This window comes from Portunus trituberculatus, chromosome 31 (genome assembly GCF_017591435.1).
Source record: "Portunus trituberculatus isolate SZX2019 chromosome 31, ASM1759143v1, whole genome shotgun sequence".
NCBI lineage: Eukaryota > Metazoa > Arthropoda > Malacostraca > Decapoda > Portunidae > Portunus > Portunus trituberculatus.
In genome coordinates, this window is record NC_059285.1 from 21,108,836 (window position 1) to 21,132,251 (window position 23,416).

Here is a 23,416-nt window from a genome sequence, read left to right on the forward strand (position 1 = left end):
GGGTGAATTGTGAGGCTAACAAAGAGAAGGAAGATATAACAATATACAGGTGAAATCTTAGTCATCAATAAAAGCTTTGAGTTATGTAAAACAACAGTGGGAGAAATGAAGAAATAGAAATCCAGAACATGTTTGAAAACGAGAGAAGAAAGCTGATGAAGTGCTGACTTGTAGATTTTCATATTCTAATACTGTGTGCCTCTTTCCGGATATCTTCCTTGTGCTAAGGTCACACTACAGGGTTTGATTTTTTATTCATTTTTTTTTTTTTTTTTTGTGTACGACACACCCGACAATCGTAGGAGGGCAGTCGCTGGTAGCAATAACGTCATTTTAACGGCTATTGGCCTGTCGTAATGCTGGGATCACACTACTGTATAGCTTTTGTGTTTTTTACTACCACGTCCCCGACGGTCGTAGGAGGGCTGTCGCCGGCAACAATGACGTCATTTTAACGGTTTTTGGTCTGTTGTAAGATATCTTAAGTCAAGTCGTACGTTAACGTGACGATATTGTACGATGTCGTAAGATGGCCTTGATGTCACAAGACATAGTAGAAGCATTACGACAATCGAGGGATGCATTTGACTGTCCGGAAGAGAGTCACGACAAGTAAAGCCATTTCATCGGGCGTACGATGACGTTAAATGACATACTTTGGCGTTATAAAGAGATAGGACGTCGTACGTGCTGCTAACGACATCGTTCGACATCGAAAGAGTCAAGAATCGTTAAAATATTAAGTTACGACTGGTCTTTGAATATACGTTTGGCAGAAGCGCACGAAAATGTTGACGTTGTCGCTAGAATCGTCGTGACCAGTGTGACCGCTCGTGCGCTGTCGCCAGTTTAAAAAAACAATAGCCCCAGTTCACACCATGCTCTCAAGATGGTTTACCCACCGAAGACGATGGGACAGAGGTAGGGCATGCGTGGGTATGATGTCCCATCTTCGTCGTAAGATCTCTGCGACATCCCTGAATATCGCAGGCCCATTGGACATGAGAATGGAGAGGCCGCCTCCGACACCAGGAGTGAACATCCACCTTCAGAGCCCCACGAAGGTAGACGTATACCCTGTGCCACAAGAAGGCCAGCAGGAGCCAGGAGGAGCAGCAGCACCAGCAGCAACACCAAGACGAGGATACGGCAAAGGAGGATGAAGACGCTCCACGGCACGGCAGTGGGGAGTCAGAATATTAGGAAGATTTGCATGTGGCGAGCCAGCGACGTGACCTCGTCAACCACCACCGCCGGACAGAAGGGAAGCTCTTAGTCTCACTGCATCTCTTTCCTATCATCCCTTCCCTCTTCCCGTACCCCAGTGAATGAACAGAGAGAACAGCTGGTGCACTGCCCAGCTGTTTGCCTCGAGTTGCCAAGCGGCATATTTCGTTAACGTACCTACTCTAAGTAAATGAACCCGCATGTGGTGAAAATATACACCAGAGAGAGAGAGAGAGAGAGAGAGAGAGAGAGAGAGAGAGAAACGTTTTATCGGTGTTATTATCATGATCATCCTGTATTCATAAAGCCCTCTGAAGTATGCAGACTCCATCCTCAAGATGTCCCTGGCGAGATGTGGCTCCGTGTCAGCGAGGACAAGGATTTACTTTAGGAGACTCATGGTAAGATGTGTAGATTCGATGCTGTGGGGTGATGTGACATGAGAAAACGCTTTGGACCCCTATATATACTTCCAAGGGGTCATTCTGGGTCAGAGATGATTTGAGTAAGGTTATAAAAAAAAAGTAAAAGGCAGGCAGAGATAAAACTAGCTAGAGCTGGGAGTAAAGATCCCAAAAAATTATATAGTTATTACAAGGTCAGTGATAAAAGAAATAAGGATAGGATTGGACCACTCAGAAAAGATGGTGTAGTAGTGGATCAAAATGAAGACATAGAATTATTGAATGAACAATTTTCTTCAGTATTTACTAGGGAAAGAATAGGAAATCCTGTTACAAACAGTGCGACGAGTAGTTTAAGAGCTTTAGAAAATATTGATATAAAACCGGGAATTATTAGGAAATTTATTCTTGAACTAGACGATAGGAAAGCTAGTGGTCCTGATGAGCTACATGCCAGAGTACTTAGGGAGGGTGTAGACAGTATTTCTGAAGCACTTAAGTTAATCTTTGAAAGATCACTTAGGTTTGCTGAGATACCTCAGGACTGGAAGTTAGCTAATGTTACTCCAATATTTAAAAAGGTAGGAAGGATGATGCGAATAATTATAGACCGATCAGTTTAACTAGTATAGTATGTAAGATACTAGAGAAAATCATTAAGGGTAGTATTTGGGAGCATTTAAATGAGAATAGATTAATTAGAGATACCCAACATGGCTTTAGATCAGGGAGGTCCTGTCTTACAAATTTGCTCGATATCTTAGAATATATTACCAAGGAGTTAGATGATGGAAATAGCATAGATGTTATATATCTAGATTTTAGCAAGGCGTTTGATAAGGTACCGCATAGGAGGCTAGTGTACAAATTGAGACTACATGGGATAGGGGGTAGGTTAGTTGATTGGATTAGTGAATGGCTTTCTGATAGGAAACAGAGAGTAGTATTAAATGGGGCAATGTCTGAGTGGAAGGAAGTGGTTAGTGGGTACCCCAAGGATCAGTGCTAGGACCTCTTCTTTTCTTGGTGTACATTAACGATTTAGATATAGGAATTAGTAGCAAAGTATCAAAGTTTGCAGATGATACTAAGATAGCATGTGCAGTACAGGGTGAAAAGGACAATTACAGAATACAACGAGACCTGGACAGGCTGATAGCATGGGCAGACAGGTGGCAGATGGAGTTTAATTCTAAAAGTGTCAGGTTATGCATTTAGGTAAAGACAACACAAACTTTAACTATGAGATGGAGGGATGTTGGCTAGAGGCAGTAGAGGAAGGAAAGGATTTAGGAGTAGTGATAGACAGGACTATGAAATTTTCAAAGCAATGTTTAGAAGCAAGAAATAGGGCAAATAGGATCCTGGGTTTTATAAATAGAAATGTTAGTTATAAAAGTAAGGAAGTGGTGCGTAGCTTATATAATTCCTATGTTAGGCCCCATTTAGAGTATTGCATACAGGCCTGGTCACCCCACTATAGGCAGGATATCAACATGTTAGAAGCAGTTCAGAGAAGAGCAACTAGGATGATACCAGCATTAAAGCGCCTGGAGTATAGAGATAGATTAAAGGAATTAAACATGTTTTCATTTGAGAGGAGATGTATAAGAGGGATATGATAGAGTTATTTAAAATGTTCTCAGATACAAACTACATAGATGTGAGATCTTTCTTTACCTTAGAGGAGGGAAATAGGACTAGAAATCATGGCAGGAAGATTAGAAAGCAAGGCTGCAGGTTAGATATAAGAAAATATTTCTTTAGTCATAGGGTGGTAGACTTCTGGAATGCATTGCCAGAGACGGTTGTAAATAGCACTAGTTTGACAATGTTTAAAAACAGATTAGATAAGCACTTAAATTTATTAGATTTATAATTATGTATAGCACTGCATGATAGTTTTTATTAGAAATTTACTATAGTTAAACAAGACATGATCCCCATGTATGGGGACCACAAATTGTAGAGGATTTCGCTGCAGGACTTAGCCCTGTTAATGGACCAAATATTTAGAATTAGTATATAATGTATTGTGTAATGTAAGTGTATCTTTAAGTACTGATGACGAGGTCGCTGTGCGACTGATACAGGATAACCTAGATGGGCCCTGGTGGCCCTTTGTTATCCTATTATTTATGTTATGTTATGTTATGCTCTTGCGTCGTCAAGCGAATACAAAGCGTCATCGTCCGTTTGTCAGATGCGTCTATTTGGATATCATTTGACATCTTCTGACATCGTTCGACATCATTAGACATCATCCGACATCGTTAGCGTAGCATACCTTGTCGCAAATTCTGGTTGTTTCCATTTTTTTTGTACGTCGTATGTCATCGCTGTGGGTGTCTTACGATGACGTATGTTATCGTACGAGGGATATACGTCATCTTACGTCAAGGATCCGATGTCGTAAGTCCTTCGTTTTGTTGAACTGAACTGCTGCCAGTTGTTACGGCGCTCGAATGCAATCTCAGAAAAATGGCTTGTACGACCGTCGAGGCCATCGTAGTCGATGAAAATGTGACCCCAGCATTACCTTGCAGTGAACAGCTCGAGTAATAGGTAATCCTTCACTAATCTGAGTAGAAATTTCACATAGCGAATTGAATATTTCACACTATCATTTTTTAAACCTTGTAATAGACGAGGGATTGTGAATATTCATTTATCTATTAATTTATTTATGGAGACCGTGACTCGTATCCATATTGACCTCATGCGGCTGGTGCCACAGTATTGTCTCCAAACTTCATTCAGAAAGAATGCTAACATCTACAACAATAACGATGATAATAGAAAAACTATATCAGCAACGTGCCACATCTCTAAAGACTGTCCTATTACGTAGCCTGACGCGTCCTACTAGATAGTATTACTACTACTACTAAGACTATGATATTACCCCTAATGGCGCTGCAACAAAGAACATATCCTTGTGATTAATAATGCCAAGCAAATCTCGACTTTCGCTTTGGTAACATTAATCCATCAGCCATCAGAGCACTTTTATATACTTGAAATGATTTATAGGTTTTCTTTTCTTTGTTTTAGATGCATGTGTTATTCCATCAAACACATACTACCTTACTTTATAGTTTTATTAAACCCTGCCTTCATGCGGTGCCTCGCATCAGCCTATTGGCGATGCACTGAGTGGACCAAATGTCACCAGCGAATGTAATCATACATAATTATTTAAAATGATTTAAACATATCTTTTTACTCTTAAACGAGAAAATTACATCACAATAGAGAAAATTTTAACTATGTTTCTTTCACTCAGTGTTTCATAACCAAATCCTCTAAAGTTATGTCAATAAACAAACTTGTCATATAATTTGTTTGTTATCTTCGCTCGTTTTGCTTGGCATAAGATATAGAATAAACAAATGATTAGTTAATAAAATGTTCCTTAAATATTTCAAACATTGATAATATTTTCTCTCTCTCTCTCTCTCTCTCTCTCTAGATGAGGGCGGGGGCGGGTCAGTAGGTGGAGGAATGCTTTGCCTCTACACGCTTAAAAATCCCTCCACACCAGAGAGAGTGTTCCGGGCACCGTGCGGTGTCACATGCATGTCCTTCCATCCTCAGGTAAGTACATATACAGGCTCGGGTGACCGGCGGCACGAGTCAAATCAAAATAAATAAATTTCCGGTGAAAGCACTTCGACAACACTGAAGTTGTTAATCTCTCTCTCTCTCTCTCTCTCTCTCTCTCTCTCTCTCTCTCTCTCTCTCTCTCTCTCCTTTTATTTAAACATCATAATTACAGTTTTCAATTGAGCTACTATACAGTGTGTAAATCTAGACCTAAAGTGCCTTGAGTTAAACGTCTTGCTTCACATCACTGTATTAGTGTATCACATTGAGTAATTTCGCACACTTCACTTCACTTCACAACACCAGACATTGGCAGCCACTTTCGTCTGATGCGTAGACATCCATTACCATAGGCGTGGCCACCGTGAAGTGGTTCCACTGACTCACTGCCCTAGTTTTGAAAGTTAGCTGGTGTTGTGAGGAACGGAAGCGAGGCACCACCATCTTCTGGTCTCCTGCTCCTGCTTGCCTCGTCGTTCTACCGGGGATAAAGGCGGGGGGGAGGGGGGGCGGTGGCGGCAGACTGAGGCGGTGAGGTGAGGTGTGTGCTTCACCGAAGCCTTGTGGCACATCGTCAGGGTTACTACATCCCTCCGGTGTTTCAGTGACGTGATACTGGCCGCGATCTCCTCGCCTTACCATAGGAGAGGAAGAACACGTCTGTGTACCGCGTCAAGGCGTCTGGTGTGGGTAGGGACGCTGGACATCCATGTCAAGGCACAATACTCCATACAGGGACGTATTTGTGCCTTGTAGAGAGTGAAGATGCCCTGCGGGTCCAGACTGCCAGCTACCATGTGGAGAAATGTCACACGCTATGAGGTCTGGCGGGCTACAGAAGTGATGAGGGTGCCGTAGCGCAGCTCACGGTCCATGACTCCCAGGATCTGGAGAGACAGCTGCTCACCCTCAAACCGCAGTTGTCCTTCCGCGGCCTATGAAGTGGCAAAGGTTCGTGAGACGACCATAGCATGTGTCTTGTCAGGCGCAAAGGTGACTTGCCACGCCTCTCCCCACTCCTCGGCTGCCTTCATCTGGCGACTGATGTTGGCCATGGCGCTCTGGCTGTTCTGACGGCAGTAAGAGAGGGAAATTGTGCAGTTGTCGGCGTAGGCCTTGGCTGCAGAGAGTTGGCGCAGTAAGTCGTCAATGTATGTACACGTTTCATAGGACTGGGCCCAGCACTGAGCCTGTGGAGCTGACGCTCCAATACTGGTGGGAGATGAGGTCCGCACGTTGACAACTACCCGAAGTGTTCTTCATTAGAGGTAATCTTCGAGTAGCATCAGGAAACTACCGTTGATGCCCTTGGCTTGGAGCTAAGCCACAAGGCCGGCGTGCCACACTCGATCGAAATTATGTCTAGGTCTTCATCAAGGGTGTCCTGCCATTCCTTTGAGAGGAGGAGGAGGAAATCTGAGGTAGATCGGCCTGGCCGGAACCCGAACTGGTGTGGTGAGAGAAACTGGTGTTCGTCCAGTTGGTGTCGTATGACTGATGACACCAGCTTCTCAAGCACCTTACCCATCACAGACAGCAGGGAGATGGATCTGTAGTGCTTGGGGTCAGACCTGGACCCTTTTTTGTGCACAGGGACCACATATACCTCTTTCCAAGATGTTAGCCACTTTCTGCCAGATAGGAAGAAAATATGGCAGCAATAGGCGCTGGCACGTTGTTTTAGCACTCGAGGGCTAATTTCATCTGAATCCGTAGCTTTCCCCACGTCCAGTTTCCCGAGTGTTTTTTCTGTCAGCTCTGTGGTGATGGTATGGGCTGCATAGTATCCTTGACATGGATGGAGAAGTAAACTAGAGTTGTTCGTAATATGCTGTTTATTATAGATACACAGCGGTAACGGTGACTGGGCGAGCTGTCGTGTGGTGATGTGTGTGTCTCGGAATCTCAGTACTGACTGTTCACGTGGTAGCCGGAGCCCCAGGGCAGTTACCTCACTCAGTTCAGCTGGCGTCAGGTCAAGCTGTGCAGCTGGGACGGAATAGTAGATGGTGGTAGTAGTAGTAGTAGTAGTAATAGTAGTAGTAATAGTAGTAGTACTACTAGTAGTAGTAGTAGTAGTAGTAGTAGTAGTAGTAGTAGTAGTAGTAGTAGTAGTAGTAGTAGGACACACACTCACCACACGACAGCTCGTCCCGTTACCGTTCCTGCCGTGTATCTATAATAAACAGCAGACTATGAACAACTTTGGTTTACTTCTTCATCTCTGTCCTGGCTAAATAGTGAATACTACAACTGGTGACCCTGAAAGTGTAGCCAGGACACAGATGGAAAAGTAAACTAGAGCTGTTCGTAGTCTGCTATTTATTATGGATACACGGCAGTAACAGTGACGGGACGAGCTGTCATGTGGTCAGTGTGTGTGTCCTGAAGTCTCGGTGCTGATTGCCCACATGGTAGCCGGAGCCCAGGCCAGTGACCTCACTCAGTCCAGATGGCGTCTGCTCAAGCTGTGCACCTGAGACGGATTCGTGGATGGTAGTGGTAGTAGTAATAGTAATAGTAGTAGTAGTAGTAGAGTTCAATATAGTTATCTCCCTTGGTAACATAGGAGAGGACCGGGTGGGGCTCTTACTTGCATCTTGTCATCAAATAATTTGGCCAGGAGGGCAGCCTTATCCTCACTACTCATGGCAGTGGATCCGTCCTTCCTAGTGAGGGGGAGACGCTGTCCTGCCGCATCAACCCTTGCCTCTCCTAGACCAACGTCCACCACGTCTTTTCACCTACTCCTGGGCCGGTGAGCTTGTTTTCTATTACTTGTTCCCAGTGCTTCCTCGCCTACTTGGAGGTGGCTGTCATTTTCTTACAAGCAGCTCGCTGTAAGGTGAGGGTTGTGTTGTGAGGGACGTTGCTTGTATCTCCTCCATGCTTCATGTTTGGCCTTGGCAGCCTCCCGGCAACGAATGCCGAATCATGAGGGCTTTGAAGATTTGGCGAGGTAAGTGCGGTGAGGGACATGACGGGCTTGTAGGGCGACCAGGGGTGAGGTGACGGTGCCAGCCTTCTCTGCCTTTCCCGTGAGCGTCGCCTGCCAGCCAGTGGCTGTCAGTTCGTCCCTCATGTCTTACCATCTGGCCTGGTTCAAGGTGCAGCTCTTTCCCTCGCCACGTGCAGCTGTATGTTCGTCAGCACGGCATGGTGGTCAGGGCTCTCCACTTTACCCAGCTGCTGACACGATATTCTTTCCTCAGGAAGGTCTGATAACACTGGCCCTCCCTTTTCTTGGGTATGGCATGTGACGTGGCTGGTTAGGCCCAACACTGTCACTAAATTGTGTTATACTTGCTGCTCCAGGTGGAAATTTAAATCTCCCACGATGAGAACATTCTTGCAGCCATGGTGTTGGAGCAAGTTGTCCAGTTCCTCTGACAGGAAGTAGAGTGAGAAACGACCTTACGTGGGCGGGCGGTATAATAAACAGAGCAGCAAGCCACTATTGTCTGTCAACACTATTCGGAAGAATAGTGCTTCCATCAGCTGAGGAAGGTTTACTGACCGTTCTTGGGTCTGGAGGTAATTTTTAAAACATACCTCCACCAGCTCTGCCTTCTTGGTCCTTCCTCACTCAAATGGTATATCCTTTTATCTTCCTGAATGATGGTTCCATAAGTCATTCAGTCACGTTTCACTTACTGCCACAATGTCAGCTTTTTGTCTTAAGACAAAGTTATGAGAGAGATCCCCAACGTTGCTACGAAGCCCTCTGACGTTGGCAGACACACTTTGATATGAGGGGCGTTGCTGATGTTTCTGCGCAGTGGCGGGTTGTTGTTAATACCCCCCTCCCAGGGGGCCGGGATCCATCCCCGCTGGTACCTTGGCTGCTCCTCCCATTGCCTGTGTTGCCATCTAGGTTCATCTCGAAATGGCGCTTGAGTTTGGAGGTTTGGGTGAAGGGGAAACCCATTTCTCCTCCTTTCAGCTAATACCCTCCTCAGGATGGCTTCCTGTCTGGCGTCTGCTGCACGTGTGTAGCATTCTTCCCTCAAATGTCCTAGACGTATGCAGTATTCACAATTTCTTCGGCCTCGGGATGAGGGAGGGGAATGGTGCGGCCAAGGTGAGGGGGAAGCATTTTGGTTGGCAGGTGAAGATCTTCCGTGTGGTGTTCTCGCTCCTCTACCCGCATTAGGGTTTTTTTGGAGGTTGTTGCCTCCTTCCACCTTACATGTTTGTGGAATTTCTAACTGCTGCCTGGTTGTTGTGTTGTGGTGGCGTGGGGGTTGATGTGGAGGCTGTAGACGAGGTGGAGTTGGGGAGGTCACCGTTATTGGCTGGGGTAGGAGAAACAGAGGTGGGTGAGGTATTGGTGGCGGCTGAGAGGAAGGCGCTTCGTGTTATCAGACTCCCACCATTGTTTCCACCTCTCCAATGAGCTGTATACATTCACCCATGACTCACATATCCATGACGCGTTGGCGGAGGAAGCTATGGTGCTAGTGGTCCTTCTCGCGTCAGCATCTCTCGTGTCGCCTATTGTTTCGATGAATTCTAAAATATCCATTACCTGAGTTTTTTTCTCTATTATCCAGTCATGCTATAGTGTGAGTGACAAGATAGTGTTCTTGTTTTCCATCACTCCTTGTTTTAGGCGTAAAATGAGGGGTACAACTTCCTCCTTATCCATCGCCAATACTCCCGTCATTCGTTATCTACGTCCTCACTGAAGGTTGGAGCGTCGACGTCATCCGTACTAGAGTGTCAGGTGATTCCTCGATATCTCCGTTTTCGTACAGCACCCTTGTGTCTATGTTGGCCTCATGGCGCAGCTGCTGGGTTTCATCACAAGTGTACACATCCCTGTCACCCAGGTATAAGAATATAAAGTATAAGAATAGGTAACGAGTGTGGCACCTCAGAACAAAGACGGCTGACATCTAAGGCCCAAGATAAAGACTGGTGGAGCTGACAGGATCACGCCACCCTACGTCATACGAGTAATGGAACTTTCCATAACCTATTTATTGCCATCGATAACTAATCGGTTGCATCTACATTATAAGTGATTTACATGCTTGTCCTTTATGTAATGTATTTTAACATGTATTAATCTAAGTCATAAACTTATTTTTCCTGCGTAATTCATGTTATTAGAAGACTATAATCTTTGATATACTAATGTGTAGTGACTGTGGTAAACGCACTCATATTTCTGCTGTCTTGAAGGCAGCAAGCCTGCCTTGAGCCCGGCTCCCTAGTTAGTCAGCTTCCCGGGGTGTAACGCGTTAGAACGCACAGACACAGGTTGTCCTGTATACGCCACACCCTTCTCCAGATCTGTGTATTTAATCTTAAGTATATTGATAGATAAATACAAGTTCACCTTTGATATTCACCTGAAAAACCACAGAAACAACCAAGTGACTTTACCTACAACAGGAAGGTAAGAACTAATTACTAGCATCCCGGGGTAATTGATAATTCTAAATACCTTGCCGGAACTGTATTCTGTCCTCACAATTTTTCGGTGTGTTACCATTATGGGCGTACACTACTCTCTCTCTCTGTGTGTGTGTGTGTGTGTGTGTGTGTGTGTGTGTGTACGCACTCTCGCATTCTCTCTCTCTCTCTCTCTCTCTCTCTCTCTCTGTGTGTGTGTGTGTGTGTGTGTGTGTGTGTGTGTGCGTGTGTGTGCACTCTGTGTCTCTCTCTCTCTCTCTCTCTCTCTCTCTCTCTCTCTCTCTCTCTCTCTCTCTCAACTGTGAAGTCACTATGATAATATGATTTATCATATCTTTAAAAAAGTTGAATAGAAAGGCCGGAGGAGAGGAAACACACACACACACACACACACACACACACACACACACAGTGTTAGGGTTTGAGATGACACGGGATTTCAGTACTTATTAGTACGTCTGTCTTGTGATCCGTGGTAGAGGGTTCGTGTCAGGGAGAAGGAAGATCGTGCAAGGCTAATTGAGCTGCTGTCTCCCTTGGTAGTCAATCGATATATAATCATGGCATACGGGGGGAAACCTGGTGAGGTTCAATTGTGTGTATTACCGTCTGTGTCCCGTTGGCTGCAGTTACCTTCCTCCTTGTTGGTCAGGACAACTGTATTGGTACTGGATTTTTTTTTAATTTTCTTGTCTATTTTCTCTTTCTTCTTTAGTTTTTCTATTTCTTTCATTCATTCGTCGAATCTTAAGGTGAGACAATCTGGGGTGGATCTTCAGGTGAGGCAATCTGGTGTTTGATCTTCAGGTGAGATAATATGAGGTGGCGGATATTCAGGTGAGACAATTTCGTGTGGTGGACCTTAAGGTGAGACAGTGTGGGGTAGTGGATTTTCTAATGAGGAAGCCTGGGATTGTGGATCCTCAGGGAAAACAATCTGGGATGGCGGATCTTCAGGTTAGAGAGGTCGAGGTGGGGGATCAGTGACGAGTCTAGAGCATATGGTATTCGGTTAAATTTGTAGACAGGCGTAGTAGAGCAAGCACAAAAAACATTTAATCCTATTGGTATAGGAACAAGAAAGACCTACCTAAAGGAAATTATGTGGCATGAGCAATTAACAAATGTTTTCAAGAAGTTATGTAAGCATATTGCTACATAACCATATCAAGAACTCAGATTACGTTAATAACAAGTCTAATGTATCATACATTTTTATGAAGTTCACTTATTCCTGCGTTTTATCAATTTTTTGATTAGTTCACATTTTGGGTTTTATCATATTTCTCAATAGATTACCTTAATTTTCTGATTTAATAGTTTTACAATTCTTTCCTATCATCTGAACGTTAGGATGACCTTCAAGTGAGAAAGTGTGGGATAGTAGACCTTCATATGAGAAAGTCTGAGGTGGCAGATCTTCAGGTGAAACAAGCTGCGGTGGCGGATCTTCAGGGATTCCATTCGTCTTCTTTTCTTGTTTCTTCTCTCTTCTTCAACTGCGTTAGGTTACCATATACCCGCGTTTCCGGTAGTGCTTCCAAGAGCTTATTGTTAATGGTAGTAAGTTATGTACAGCAAAAGAAAACAATTCCACAGTATTCGAGCTGCATTCATCTCCGTTTCAAATGTCTTGTTTGTGATAGACTTAACGAGTACATGTTTGTGGTAGGACTTCCCAACATGTGATGCCCTGGGACAAAGACACTCGCCTCGGGCGTTTGTCCTGTCCAGGCATGTGGAGTGAGATCAGATATTTTCCTTTATCATCAAGGTCTGCCAGCAACGTGGGCCTTCCAGAGAGGTCATGAGCTACCTGGCAAGCTATCCCGGTCACTTCAAAGCAGTCATATCCACGTCAGCCTCGGGGTTTGGACATGCGTCTCCTGGCAAAGTTTCGTCTTCCTTTTTATTTCATACTATACTACTTATTATTATTATTTTCTCATTATTATATATACGTAGCAATTGTTGTTAATCCGCCTTTACGTGTCACATTTACACTTTGTACTATTAAGACGCTGCATACCATAATACAAAGTAGTGGCCACAGGATAAGGAGTTGACTTTTTGTCCTGCATGACCTATCTGATTGAGTCCTCCTGGCCACCTGCCTACTCGCCAGCTACGTGCTATGCTATCCTATCAAATGTGTCTTTGCTTTTCCTGTGGACGTCTCTGCTCCTCTCGGTCTATATATCAACGTTCCATGTCCTGCTTGTTCTGTAGTGTGCCCTTACACACACCCATTTTCTTCCATACTCATTCATGTCACAATTCACACATTTTCCTAAAACTATGTCTATTCCCTACTAACATCTTTTGCTTTCGTTCACAAACAGAACACTTACACCTTTCCCTCTTTATTCCCCCTCACACTTGCACATAACAGACATTTACATACACGCGCACCAATACTATTGTAACATATTGTATTGCGAGAAATTGTATGTAATCATAATTAGTAATGACCTCTGTGATTGCTTTTGCCACTTAACCAGGAAAAAAGGTATTCACTCTGTTGCTTATCCCTTAGGTGAAGTAATAACGCTTAGTTTTCATAACTAAGTTTGGGCAAAGCATAGTTTTAGGAGGAATCCAGCCTGATAGATCTTAGCAAACTCTTTCAAACTCAGACTCTCCTCGTGACTTCTGGCATCTAGCCAAAAGCATCTCAAATAACTTCACTTCATCTTTCCCTCCTTTATTTCATCCTGATGGCACCACTGCCATCTCTTCTGTCTCTAAAGCTGAACTCTTCTCTCAAACCTTTGCTCACAACTCCACCTTGGACGATTCTGGACTTGTCCCTCCCTCTCCTCCTCCCTCTGACTATTTCATGTCTACAATCAAAATTCTTCGTAATAATGTTTTCCATGCCCTTGCTGGCCTAAACCCTCGGAAGGCTTATGGACCTGATGGGGTCCCTCCTATTGTTCTCAAAAACTGTGCTTCTGTGCTTGCACCTTGCCTGGCCAAACTCTTCCAACTTTGTCTATCGACTTCTACTTTTCTTTCCTGCTGGAAGTTCGCCTACGGGTGACCGTTCTAACCCCTCTAACTACCGTCCTATAGCTTTAATCTCCTGCTTGTCTAATGTTTTTTAATCTATTCTGAATAGGAAGATTCTCAAGCATCTGTCACTTCACAATCTTCTGTCTGATGGCCAGTATGACTTCCGTCAAGGTCGCTCTACGGGTGATCTGGCTTTCCTTACTGAGTCTTGGTCATCCTATTTTAAAGATTTCGGTGAAACTTTTGCTGTTGCGTTAGACATATCAAAAGCTTTTGATAGAGTCTGGCATAAAGCTTTGATTTCAAAACTGCCCTCTTACGGCGTCTATCCTTCTCTCTGCAACTTTATCTCATATTTCCTTTCCGACCGCTCTATTGCTGCTGTGGTAGACGGCTACTGTTCTCCTAAACCTATTAATAGTGGTGTTCCTCAGGGTTCTGTCCTGTCACCCACTCTCTTTCTATTATTCATTAATGACCTTCTTAACCAAACTTCTTGCCCTATCCACTCCTACGCTGATGATACCACCCTACATCTTTCCACGTTCTTTCAGAGACGTCCAACCCTTCAGGAAATTAACAGATCACGCGGGGACGCCACGGAACGCCTGACTTCCGATCTTTCTAAAATTTCCGATTGGGGCAGAGAAAATCTAGTAGTTTTCAATGCCTCAAAACTCAATTCCTCCATCTATCAACTCGACACAACCTTCCAGACAACTATCCCTCTTCTTCAATGACACTCAACTGTCTCCTCTTCCACAATGAATATCCTCGGTCTGTCCTTTGCTCATAATCTTAACTGGAAACTTCACATCTCATCTCTTGCTAAAACAGCTTCTATGAAATTAGGTGTTCTGAGGCGTCTCCGCCAGTTTTTCTCGCCCCTCCAACTGCTTACTCTGTATAAGGGCCTTATCCGTCCCTGTATGGAGTACTCTTCGCATGTTTGGGGGTTCCAGTCACACAGCTTTGCTTGATAGGGTGGAATCGAAAGCTCTTCGTCTCATCAACTCCCGTCCTCTGACTAACTGTCTTCAGTCTCTTTCTCACCGCCGAAATGTTGCATCCCTTTCTATCTTTTATCGCTATTTTCATGGTAACTGTTCTACTGATCTTGCTAACTGCATGCCTCCCCTCCTCCTGCGGCCACGCTGCACAAGGCTTTCTTCTTCCTCTCATCCCTATTCTGTCCAACTCTCTAATGCAAGAGTTAACCAGTACGCTCAATCATTCATCCATTTCACTGGTAAACTCTGGAACTCCCTCCCTGCATCTGTATTTCCGAATTCCTACAACTTGTCTTCTTTTAAGAGGGAGGTATCGAGGCATTTGCTCCCCTAATTCTGGCTGACGGTTTTGGCACTTTTTGTACTCTTTGGAGAGCCAGCGCTCAAGTGGGCTTTTTTCTAACTTTCTTTTTTTGCCCTTGGCTGGCCCTCTTCCCTACGTAAAAAAAAAAAAAAAAAAAAAAAAAAAACATGGCGGGACTTGTCTTACGTTTGAGCATCATGAAGGGTGGGATTCCTCACAGGGTGGTTAGTTACACTGGTAACCCAGGAGTGACATACTTTCTTCATGGAGGAAGACTTGTGGCTGCTAAGCCACCCCCCGGCCGATGCCGTCGGCGCCGCCGCCAGGCTGCTAGATGCCGACCTGGCCCACCCCACCCCCTTAGTACTAGTAGCAGCAGCAGCAGCAAAAGGAGTAATAACACCACCATGAGAGAGAGAGAGAGAGAGAGAGAGAGAGGGCCAAGGATCCATCCCTCACCCTTGGACAAGAGAGACAGGAGGAGTTATTTGGCTAAAAGTTGCCTACATAGAAGCCTTTTATTCATAGGAAAGACATTTCCGGTAATAATGATAATAACAATAATAACAATTATAATAATAATAAGAAGAATAAAAAGAAGAACAAGAAGATTGATTAGTAGAATAGTAGTAGTCGCAGCAGCAGCAGCAGCATTAGTTATAGTTGTAGTAGTAGTAGTAGTAGTCATAGTAATTTTAGTAATAGTAGTAGTAGCAGTAGCATTGTAGTAGTTACTGCTGCTGCTGCTGCTCTCTCTCTCTCTCGCGGTTCCCTGCACGAAACACACATACACACACGCACACACACTTACACACTCACACACTGCGTAGTGTAATGGTTAGCAAGCTCGACTCACAATCGAGAGGGCCGGGTTCGAGTCCCGGAAGCGGCGAGGCAAATGGGCAAGTCTCTTAATATGTAGCCCCTGTTCACCTAGCAGTAAATAGGTACGGGATGTAACTCGAGGGGTTGTGGCCTCGCTTTCCCGGTGTGTGTTGTGTGTTGATGTGGTCTCAGTCCTACCCGAAGATCGGTTTATGAGCTCTGAGCTCGCTCCGTAATGGGGAAGACTGGCTGGATGACCAGCAGACGACCGAGGTGAATTGCACACCGCGTAGTGTAGTGGTTAGCACGCTCGACTCACAGTCGAGAGGGTCCGGGTTCGAGTCCCGGAAAGCGGCAAGGCAAATGGGCAAGCCTCTTAATGTGTAGCCCCTGTTCACCTAGCAGTAAATAGGTACGGGATGTAACTCGAGGGGTTGTGGCCTCGCTTTCCCGGTGTGTGGAGTGTGTTGTGGTCCCAGTCCTACCTGATGATCGGTCACTACGAGCTCTGAGCTCTTCCCGTAGGGGAAAGACTGGCTGGGTGACCAGCAGACGACCGTGGTGAATAACACACACACACACAGACACACACACTCATGAGAGAGAGAGAGAGAGAGAGAGAGAGAGAGAGAGAGAGAGAGAGATTTTAATGAGATTTTCCCTCTTTTGAATTTCTTGGATAAACAAGGTTAGTAGTAATTAATACACAGGAAGTTATGTCTCCTTCTCCTCCTCCTCCTCTTCCTCTTCCTCTTCCTCCTCCTTCTCCTCCTCCTGCTCCTCTTCACCATTATCACCTATCATTTGCGAGGAGAGAGCGGAGTGCAACCGGATAGAAGGAGCACAAGCGGAGGTGCGAACAGAAAAAAGAAAAAAAAGAAGAAAAAGAAAGTGACCGGAGGAGCGGACTGCGCTGTAGGAAAATGAGAAAAAAGAACGCGAGAGGAAAAATGAACTCTGATTTTTAAGCGTCTGCTTCCCGCTCCTCCGATCATATTTCTAACTTTTTTTTTTTTTTCATAGAGGTTTGATATACGGAACAATTGTTGTTTACCAAATGTTTCCATGTGGAGGTGGTGAGTGTGGGATCGGGCAGACGTTCACGGGTAAGTTCGAATCCCACCAAGTACAAGTAATGCCTTGAAACTGCTATTTGTCGAGTGGTTTAAAGTTACCAGGATACCCAGGCTCTAGGTGGTTGCACCAAAGATGCACTTGGGTGGTGATATGGGCCATAATATAGGTACCATTATAAATAAAATTGCCTGCGCCACTAATGGGTGGAAGCTGAACAGTGCTTCCAATATTCTTCAGTTACTTACAGGCGCTCTAGGCCAGGCCATAAAAAAAAAACTAAATAAAAAAACTCACTAGTACAGTGGTAACGCGTTGTCCTGGCATTGCTAAAGTTGGCAGACTCATTCTCGCTCGGGCTCGTGAGTCTAAGCTGTTTACTGGGAGGTTACTGTTGCTGTTGGAGCGCCAAAGTAGCTGACGTTCTGGAGAACACCAGATGTGCTGGATATCGGAATAAAAAAAAAAATAAATAAAACGAACTTTAACTCTGTACAACCAGTTACTTTGTAATACTTACAAAAGTGTTGCTGCTCTCAAATGGATAGTCTAATTAGTGTAGCACACGTCAGCAGATGTTATCGTATGTAACCTGCATGTAAATAGATTTCTTACAGATACAAAATACAGTCGACAAATCAGAATCAATGTATTTCTCTTCGCAGTATGGGAGTGTGTTGGCGGCAGGCTGGGCCGACGGCACAGTGGTAGTGTACGAGGCCAGGCCTCCTGGAAGACCAGGACAGCTGTCTTCCTCCACAGGCAGCGGCAAGCACTTATTGCCTGTATCACAGGTAAGCTCACATCACACTTCTTTGATGAACCTTGTAGCGATAGTATTATTCACTTATATATATATATATATATATATATATATATATATATATATATATATATATATATATATATATATATATATATATATATGAAGGTACAACTGTTGTTCTTTGCATCTAACCAGATAATAAGTGCTTAAGGTGTTGCTCTGATTTTTAAAGGAACTTCCCCCATCGGGTGGGTTCTTATTTTTTCTACAAGAAAAAAAAAAAAAGATTGCCTCAGTCTTCATTAAAGATTAATTTCGTTAGAAAAGTTAGATTGTTAAAAATAAAAAAAAAATGTTGTCTATGTAAAGCCTAATTTCGTTAGAAAGGCTGGATTATTAAAAAAAAATACAAATATCCTTAGTCATCTTAATTTCGGTAGTAAAGATGAATTATTAGTGAAAAATGAGTTTGTCTTAATTTGCGTTAAAGCCTAAGTTAGTAAGAGAGATTGGATTAAATTGATTTTATTGGTAAATAACAATAAATAGATGAAATAAAACCCTATTTGAAAATCGTACTAAATGTGTGAAGTAAAGGTGTTTCGAATAATAGAGGCTATTATAATACACTTCTCTTCAACAGAATTTCATTGCAGTTTGAATGGAATTAATTTATTAAAGCAGAGATATGGTGAGAAAAATTTGGTCTAATATTCCTTTAATTCCAGCTTACCAATAAATGCATCTCTCTCTCTCTCTCTCTCTCTCTCTCTCTCTCTCTCTCTCTCTCTCTCTCTCTCTCTCTCTCTCTCTCTCTCTCTCTCATACATACATACATATATATATATATATATATATATATATATATATATATATATATATATATATATATATATATATATATATATATATATATATATATATATATATATATATATATATATATATATATATATATATATATATATATATATATATATATATATATATATATATATATATATATATATATATATATTTATATTTATATATATTATGTAGGAGAGAAGGCCAGCCAGGGACAACACAACGTTAAGATAAAAAAAAGGCCCACTTAGTGCTGGTTCTCTAAAACCTAAGAAGGGTTAGCCAAAATTAGGGAGTAAATATCTTGATACCTCCCTTTTAAAAGAAGTCAAGTCGTAGGAAGACGGGAATACAGAAACAGGTAGGGAGTTCCAGGGTTTACCAGCGAAAGGTATGAATGATTGAGAATACTGGTTAAATCTTGCGCTAGAGAGTTGGACAGAACAGAGATGAGAGGAAGAAGAAAGCCTTGTGCAGCGAGGCCGCAGTAGGACCGGAGGCATGCAGTTAGCAAGATCAGTAGAACAGTTAACATGAAAAGAGCGATAAAAAATAGAAAGAGATGCAACACTTTGGCGATGAGAAAGAGGCTGAAGACAGTCAGTCAGAGGAGGGGAGTTGATGAGATGAAAAGCTTTTGATTCCACCTTATCTAATAAAACTGTGTGAGCGAAACTCTCAAAACATGCGAAGAGTAATTCATACAGGGGCGGACAAGGCCCTTGTACAGAGTAAGCAGTTGGAAGGGCGAGGAAACGCCTAACTTCATAGAAGATGTTTTAGCAAGAGATGAGATATGAAGTTTTCAGTCAAGATTATGAGTAAAGAATAGACCGAGGGTATTCAGTGTGGAAGAGAGAGACAGTTGAGTGTCATTGAAGAGGAGGGGATAGTTTGTCTGGAACATTGTAACGAGTTGATAGACGAAGGAATTGACTTTTTGAGGCATTGAAAACTACTAGATTTTCTCTACCCCAATCAGAAATCTTAGAAAGATAAAAATTCAGGCTTTCTGTGGCGTCCCTGCGTGATCTTTTCACTTCCTGAAGGATTGGTCGTCTCTGAAAGGACGTAGATAGATGTAGGGTGGTATTACCACCGTAGGAGTGGATGCGGCAAGAACTTTGGTTAAGATGATCATTAATGAATAATAGAAAGAGAGTGGGTGACAGTACAGAACCCTGAGTAACACCACTCTTAATAGATTCAGGAGAAGAACAGTGGCCATCTACCACGGCTGCAATAGAACGGTCGGAAAGGAAACTTAAGATGAAGTCGAAAAGAGAAGGGTAGAAACCGTAGGAGGGCAGTATGAAAATCAAAGCTTTATGCTAGACTCTAAAAATTTTTGATATGTCTATCACGACAGCAAAAATTTCACCGAAATCTTTAAAAGAGAATGACCAAGACTCAATAAGGAAAGCCAGAAGATCGCCAGTAGAGCGACCTTAACGAAAGCCATACTGGCGATCAAATAGAAGATTATGAAGTGACAGATGTTGAAGAATCTTTTCTTTCAGGACAGATTAAAAAACTTTAGACAAGGAAGAGATTAAAGCTATAGAACAGAAGTTTGAAGGATTAGAACGGTCACTCTTTTTAGGAAGGTGCTGAATGTAAGCAAACTTCTAGCAAGATAAAGTTGAAAAACTTTGGCCAGCCAAGGTGCAAGCACGGAAGCACAGTTTTTGAGAACAATAGGAGAGACCCACTCAAGTCCATAAGCCTTCCGAGGGTTTAGGCCAGTGAGGTCATGGAAAACATGATTACGAAGAATTTTGGTTGAATACATGAAACAGTAAGGAGGAGGAGATAGAGAAAGGGACGAACCTAGAATCATCCAAGGTGGAGTTGTTAGCAAAGGTTAAGAGAAGAGTTCAGCTTTAGAGATAGAAGAGTTGGCAGTGGTGCCATCAGGATGAAATAAAGGAGGGAAAGATGAAGAAGTAAAGTTATTGGAGATGTTTTTGGCAAGATGTCAGAAATTTCAAGGGGAGTTTGAGTTTAAAAGATTTTGACATTTTCTATTTTTGAAAAAGTGTTTGGCAAGGCGGTGGGGTAGTGGATAATGTGGTGTGCGTGGGATCGGGCAGACGTCCACGCGTAGGTTCGAATCCCACGACATACCACTTTGAAGCTATGCCATTTGTTGAGTGGTTTATAGTTACCTACGTGTCACCATGATATCCAGGTTCCAGGTGCTTACACCAAAGATGCCCTTGGGTGCTGATGTGGGTCCTAATATGGATACCACTATAAATAAAATTGCCTGCATTAATAATGGGTGGAAGCTCATCAGCACTTCCTTCATATATTCTTGAATTATGCCTACAGGCGCTTTAGACCATAACATAAAAAAAATGTTGAAGAACAGACTTGGCATGATTCCAGGCAGAAATATAAAGTGCGAGATGGAAGGCTGAGGTACCTTTTTATGAGTAACCTCTCTATCATGAATAACACGAGAACAGGCTGTGTTAAACCATGGCTTAGAAGGTTTAGTTTGAGAGAAAGAATGAGGAATGTACGCCTCCATGCCAGACACTGTCACCTCTATTATACGTTTAGCACAAAGAGATGGGTCTCTCACATGGAAACAGTAATCATTCCAAGGAAAATTAACATATTTCATTAGGTCCCCCCAACTGGCAGAGGCAAAACGCCACAGGAACCTCCAATTAGAGGGATCATGGGAAGGGATTAGAGGAAACAGGGTAAGGTACAGGAATGAGATTATGATCGGAAGAGCTCAACGGAGATGATAGGGTAACAGCATAAGCAGAAGGATTAGAGGTAAGGAAGAGATCAAGAATGTTAGGCGTGTCTCCAAGACGGTCAGGAATACTAATTGGGTGTTGAACCAGTTGCTCTAGGTCATGAAGGATAGCAAAGTTGATTAGTTGGAGGCTAGTTCACCAGAATGGTCAGTGAAGGAAGAGGAAAGCCAAAACTGGTGGTGAGTACTGAAATCTCCAAGAATGGAGATCTCTGTGAAAGGGTAGAGGGACAATGTGCTCCGCTTTAGAAGTTAAATAGTCCAAGAATAAGTTATAAGATATAAAGAAAATATCTAAAAGAAAATGATAAATGCTGAATTAGCAATCACTTTTAATGAAACATGTATAAGAGAAAGACTCCTGCCTATTATACTCTTAATATATATATATATATATATATATATATATATATATATATATATATATATATATATATATATATATATATATATATATATGTGTGTGTGTGTGTGTGTGTGTGTGTGTGTGTGTGTGTGTGTATATATATATATATATATATATATATATATATATATATATATATATATATATATATATATATATATATATTGTGAGGAGCACTGCCTTGTTTCCTCTTTAATTTATTATTTTATTATATGCCCATTGTATGGCGGCCTAAAGCGCGGGCTGTCGCTGTTCCGCAGTGCGGCCAACCACCCTCTCTTTGTTTCCACCATCTTGTTGTGCCTGCGAACATCGCCTCAGTACCAGAATAGTCTTCAGCTGAGGTGGACGCGGGTTCTCGTCGGTCTGGCACAGGGTAAAGAGAGCGACGTGTTGCTGGACTTCTCTAGGTGCTCACTAGTCATCGGTCTGGGAGTTGTGCCCTCCCTTGAGTAGCTGGCTTGTTACTCGGTAGACCGTGGCTGTAGAACAACGGGCTTGTTGTTCTGAGAGAAGCGCGGCAAGTTGGCTGCACTTCTCGTGCGTTCGTCCACTCAGGTGTGGCGACGCGGAGGGACGCGTTATTGTTTCGTCCCGTTGTTGCTGTTGGTGGTTGTAGTCACCAGTGTGTTTTGGTGGGCGGCTGTGTGCCCCATCATCTGTTGTGTAGTATCAGTAGTATACTGTTTATAGTACTGGCCAGTCTTCAGCGGAGTTAACACGTACGCTCTGGGCACAGTGTAGAGACGTGTTTGCTGGGCTGTGTGTTCGAGGTACTCAGTAGTCATCGGTCTGGGAGTTGTGCCCTCCTTGAGTAGCTGGCTTGCTACTGGGTAGACCGTGGCTGTAGAGCAACGGGCTTGTTGTTCTGAGAGAAGTGTAGTTGGTTTGGCTGCTTTTCGTGCGTTCGTCCACTCGTGATGGCGGCGCAGAGAGACGCATTGTCTCGTCCTGTTGTTGCTGTTGGTGGCTGTAGTCACCAGTGAGGTTTGGTGGGCGGCTGTGTGCCCCCATCATCTTCTGTATAGTTTCAGTAGTATGCTGTATTGTAGTGGTTGTAGCCACGCACACTATTGAATGCTGAGAGGCTTCATGTCGGCCAGTGGTGCGTAGTTCTCGTCCGTCAGACTTGTCTGTGACGAGTATCTGGACTCCGTGTATGGCTGTTGTCACCCGTAGGTGGTGTCTGGGCTTGTGTGTACACCACCGGATGTGCTGTACACATCATATATTGTAGTAGTCGTAGGCTAGGGGTGTCAGTCTGACAGGTGTTAGGAAGCACTTGTCGTAGTAGGATAGTATAGTAATATACTGCGCGTGTTGTCCCAGTCTGTGATTTATCACAGTCTGTGGGCAAGGCGGGTGGAGAGGCATTAATACTTCATAGAGAAGTGGGTGGAATTGTCCTTGTGGGCGGTTTCTCTAGGGGATATTAAGGCCTCGCCCTGTTACACATAACATCTACCATTTATAAATTCTACTTGGTTGGGTACAGGAGGAGAAGGAGTTGCTAAGGAGATTCCCTTACAGTGGGGGAAATTATACACTGTTGGCGACCTTGAAAGAACCTGAGGGTTACGGCTGTGAGTTATAGTAGTGGGGACTCTGTGGAGTGTTATAATCCCCACTGTACTGACCGTAACAAAGTTGGCGATTTTGCCAGAATAACACTCTAGTGAGCTGTAGCAGTTAACCGCAGCCGTGGCGTATGTAACAAAAGTGGCGACCTCGCCAGG

General features: G+C 43.4%; 1 protein-coding gene across 1 annotated transcript in view; it reads left to right on the forward strand.

Annotated features, from left to right (window-relative positions):
- Nucleotides 1–23,416, forward strand: part of LOC123511100 (dynein axonemal intermediate chain 1-like) — a 49,368-nt gene that overhangs the window by 18,639 nt on the left and 7,313 nt on the right. Inside the window, exons 7-8 of the mRNA XM_045266713.1 lie at nucleotides 5,104–5,228; nucleotides 17,552–17,680. Of these exons, the coding sequence (XP_045122648.1) occupies nucleotides 5,104–5,228; nucleotides 17,552–17,680 (254 nt within the window). The remainder of the gene's footprint in view (nucleotides 1–5,103; nucleotides 5,229–17,551; nucleotides 17,681–23,416) is intronic.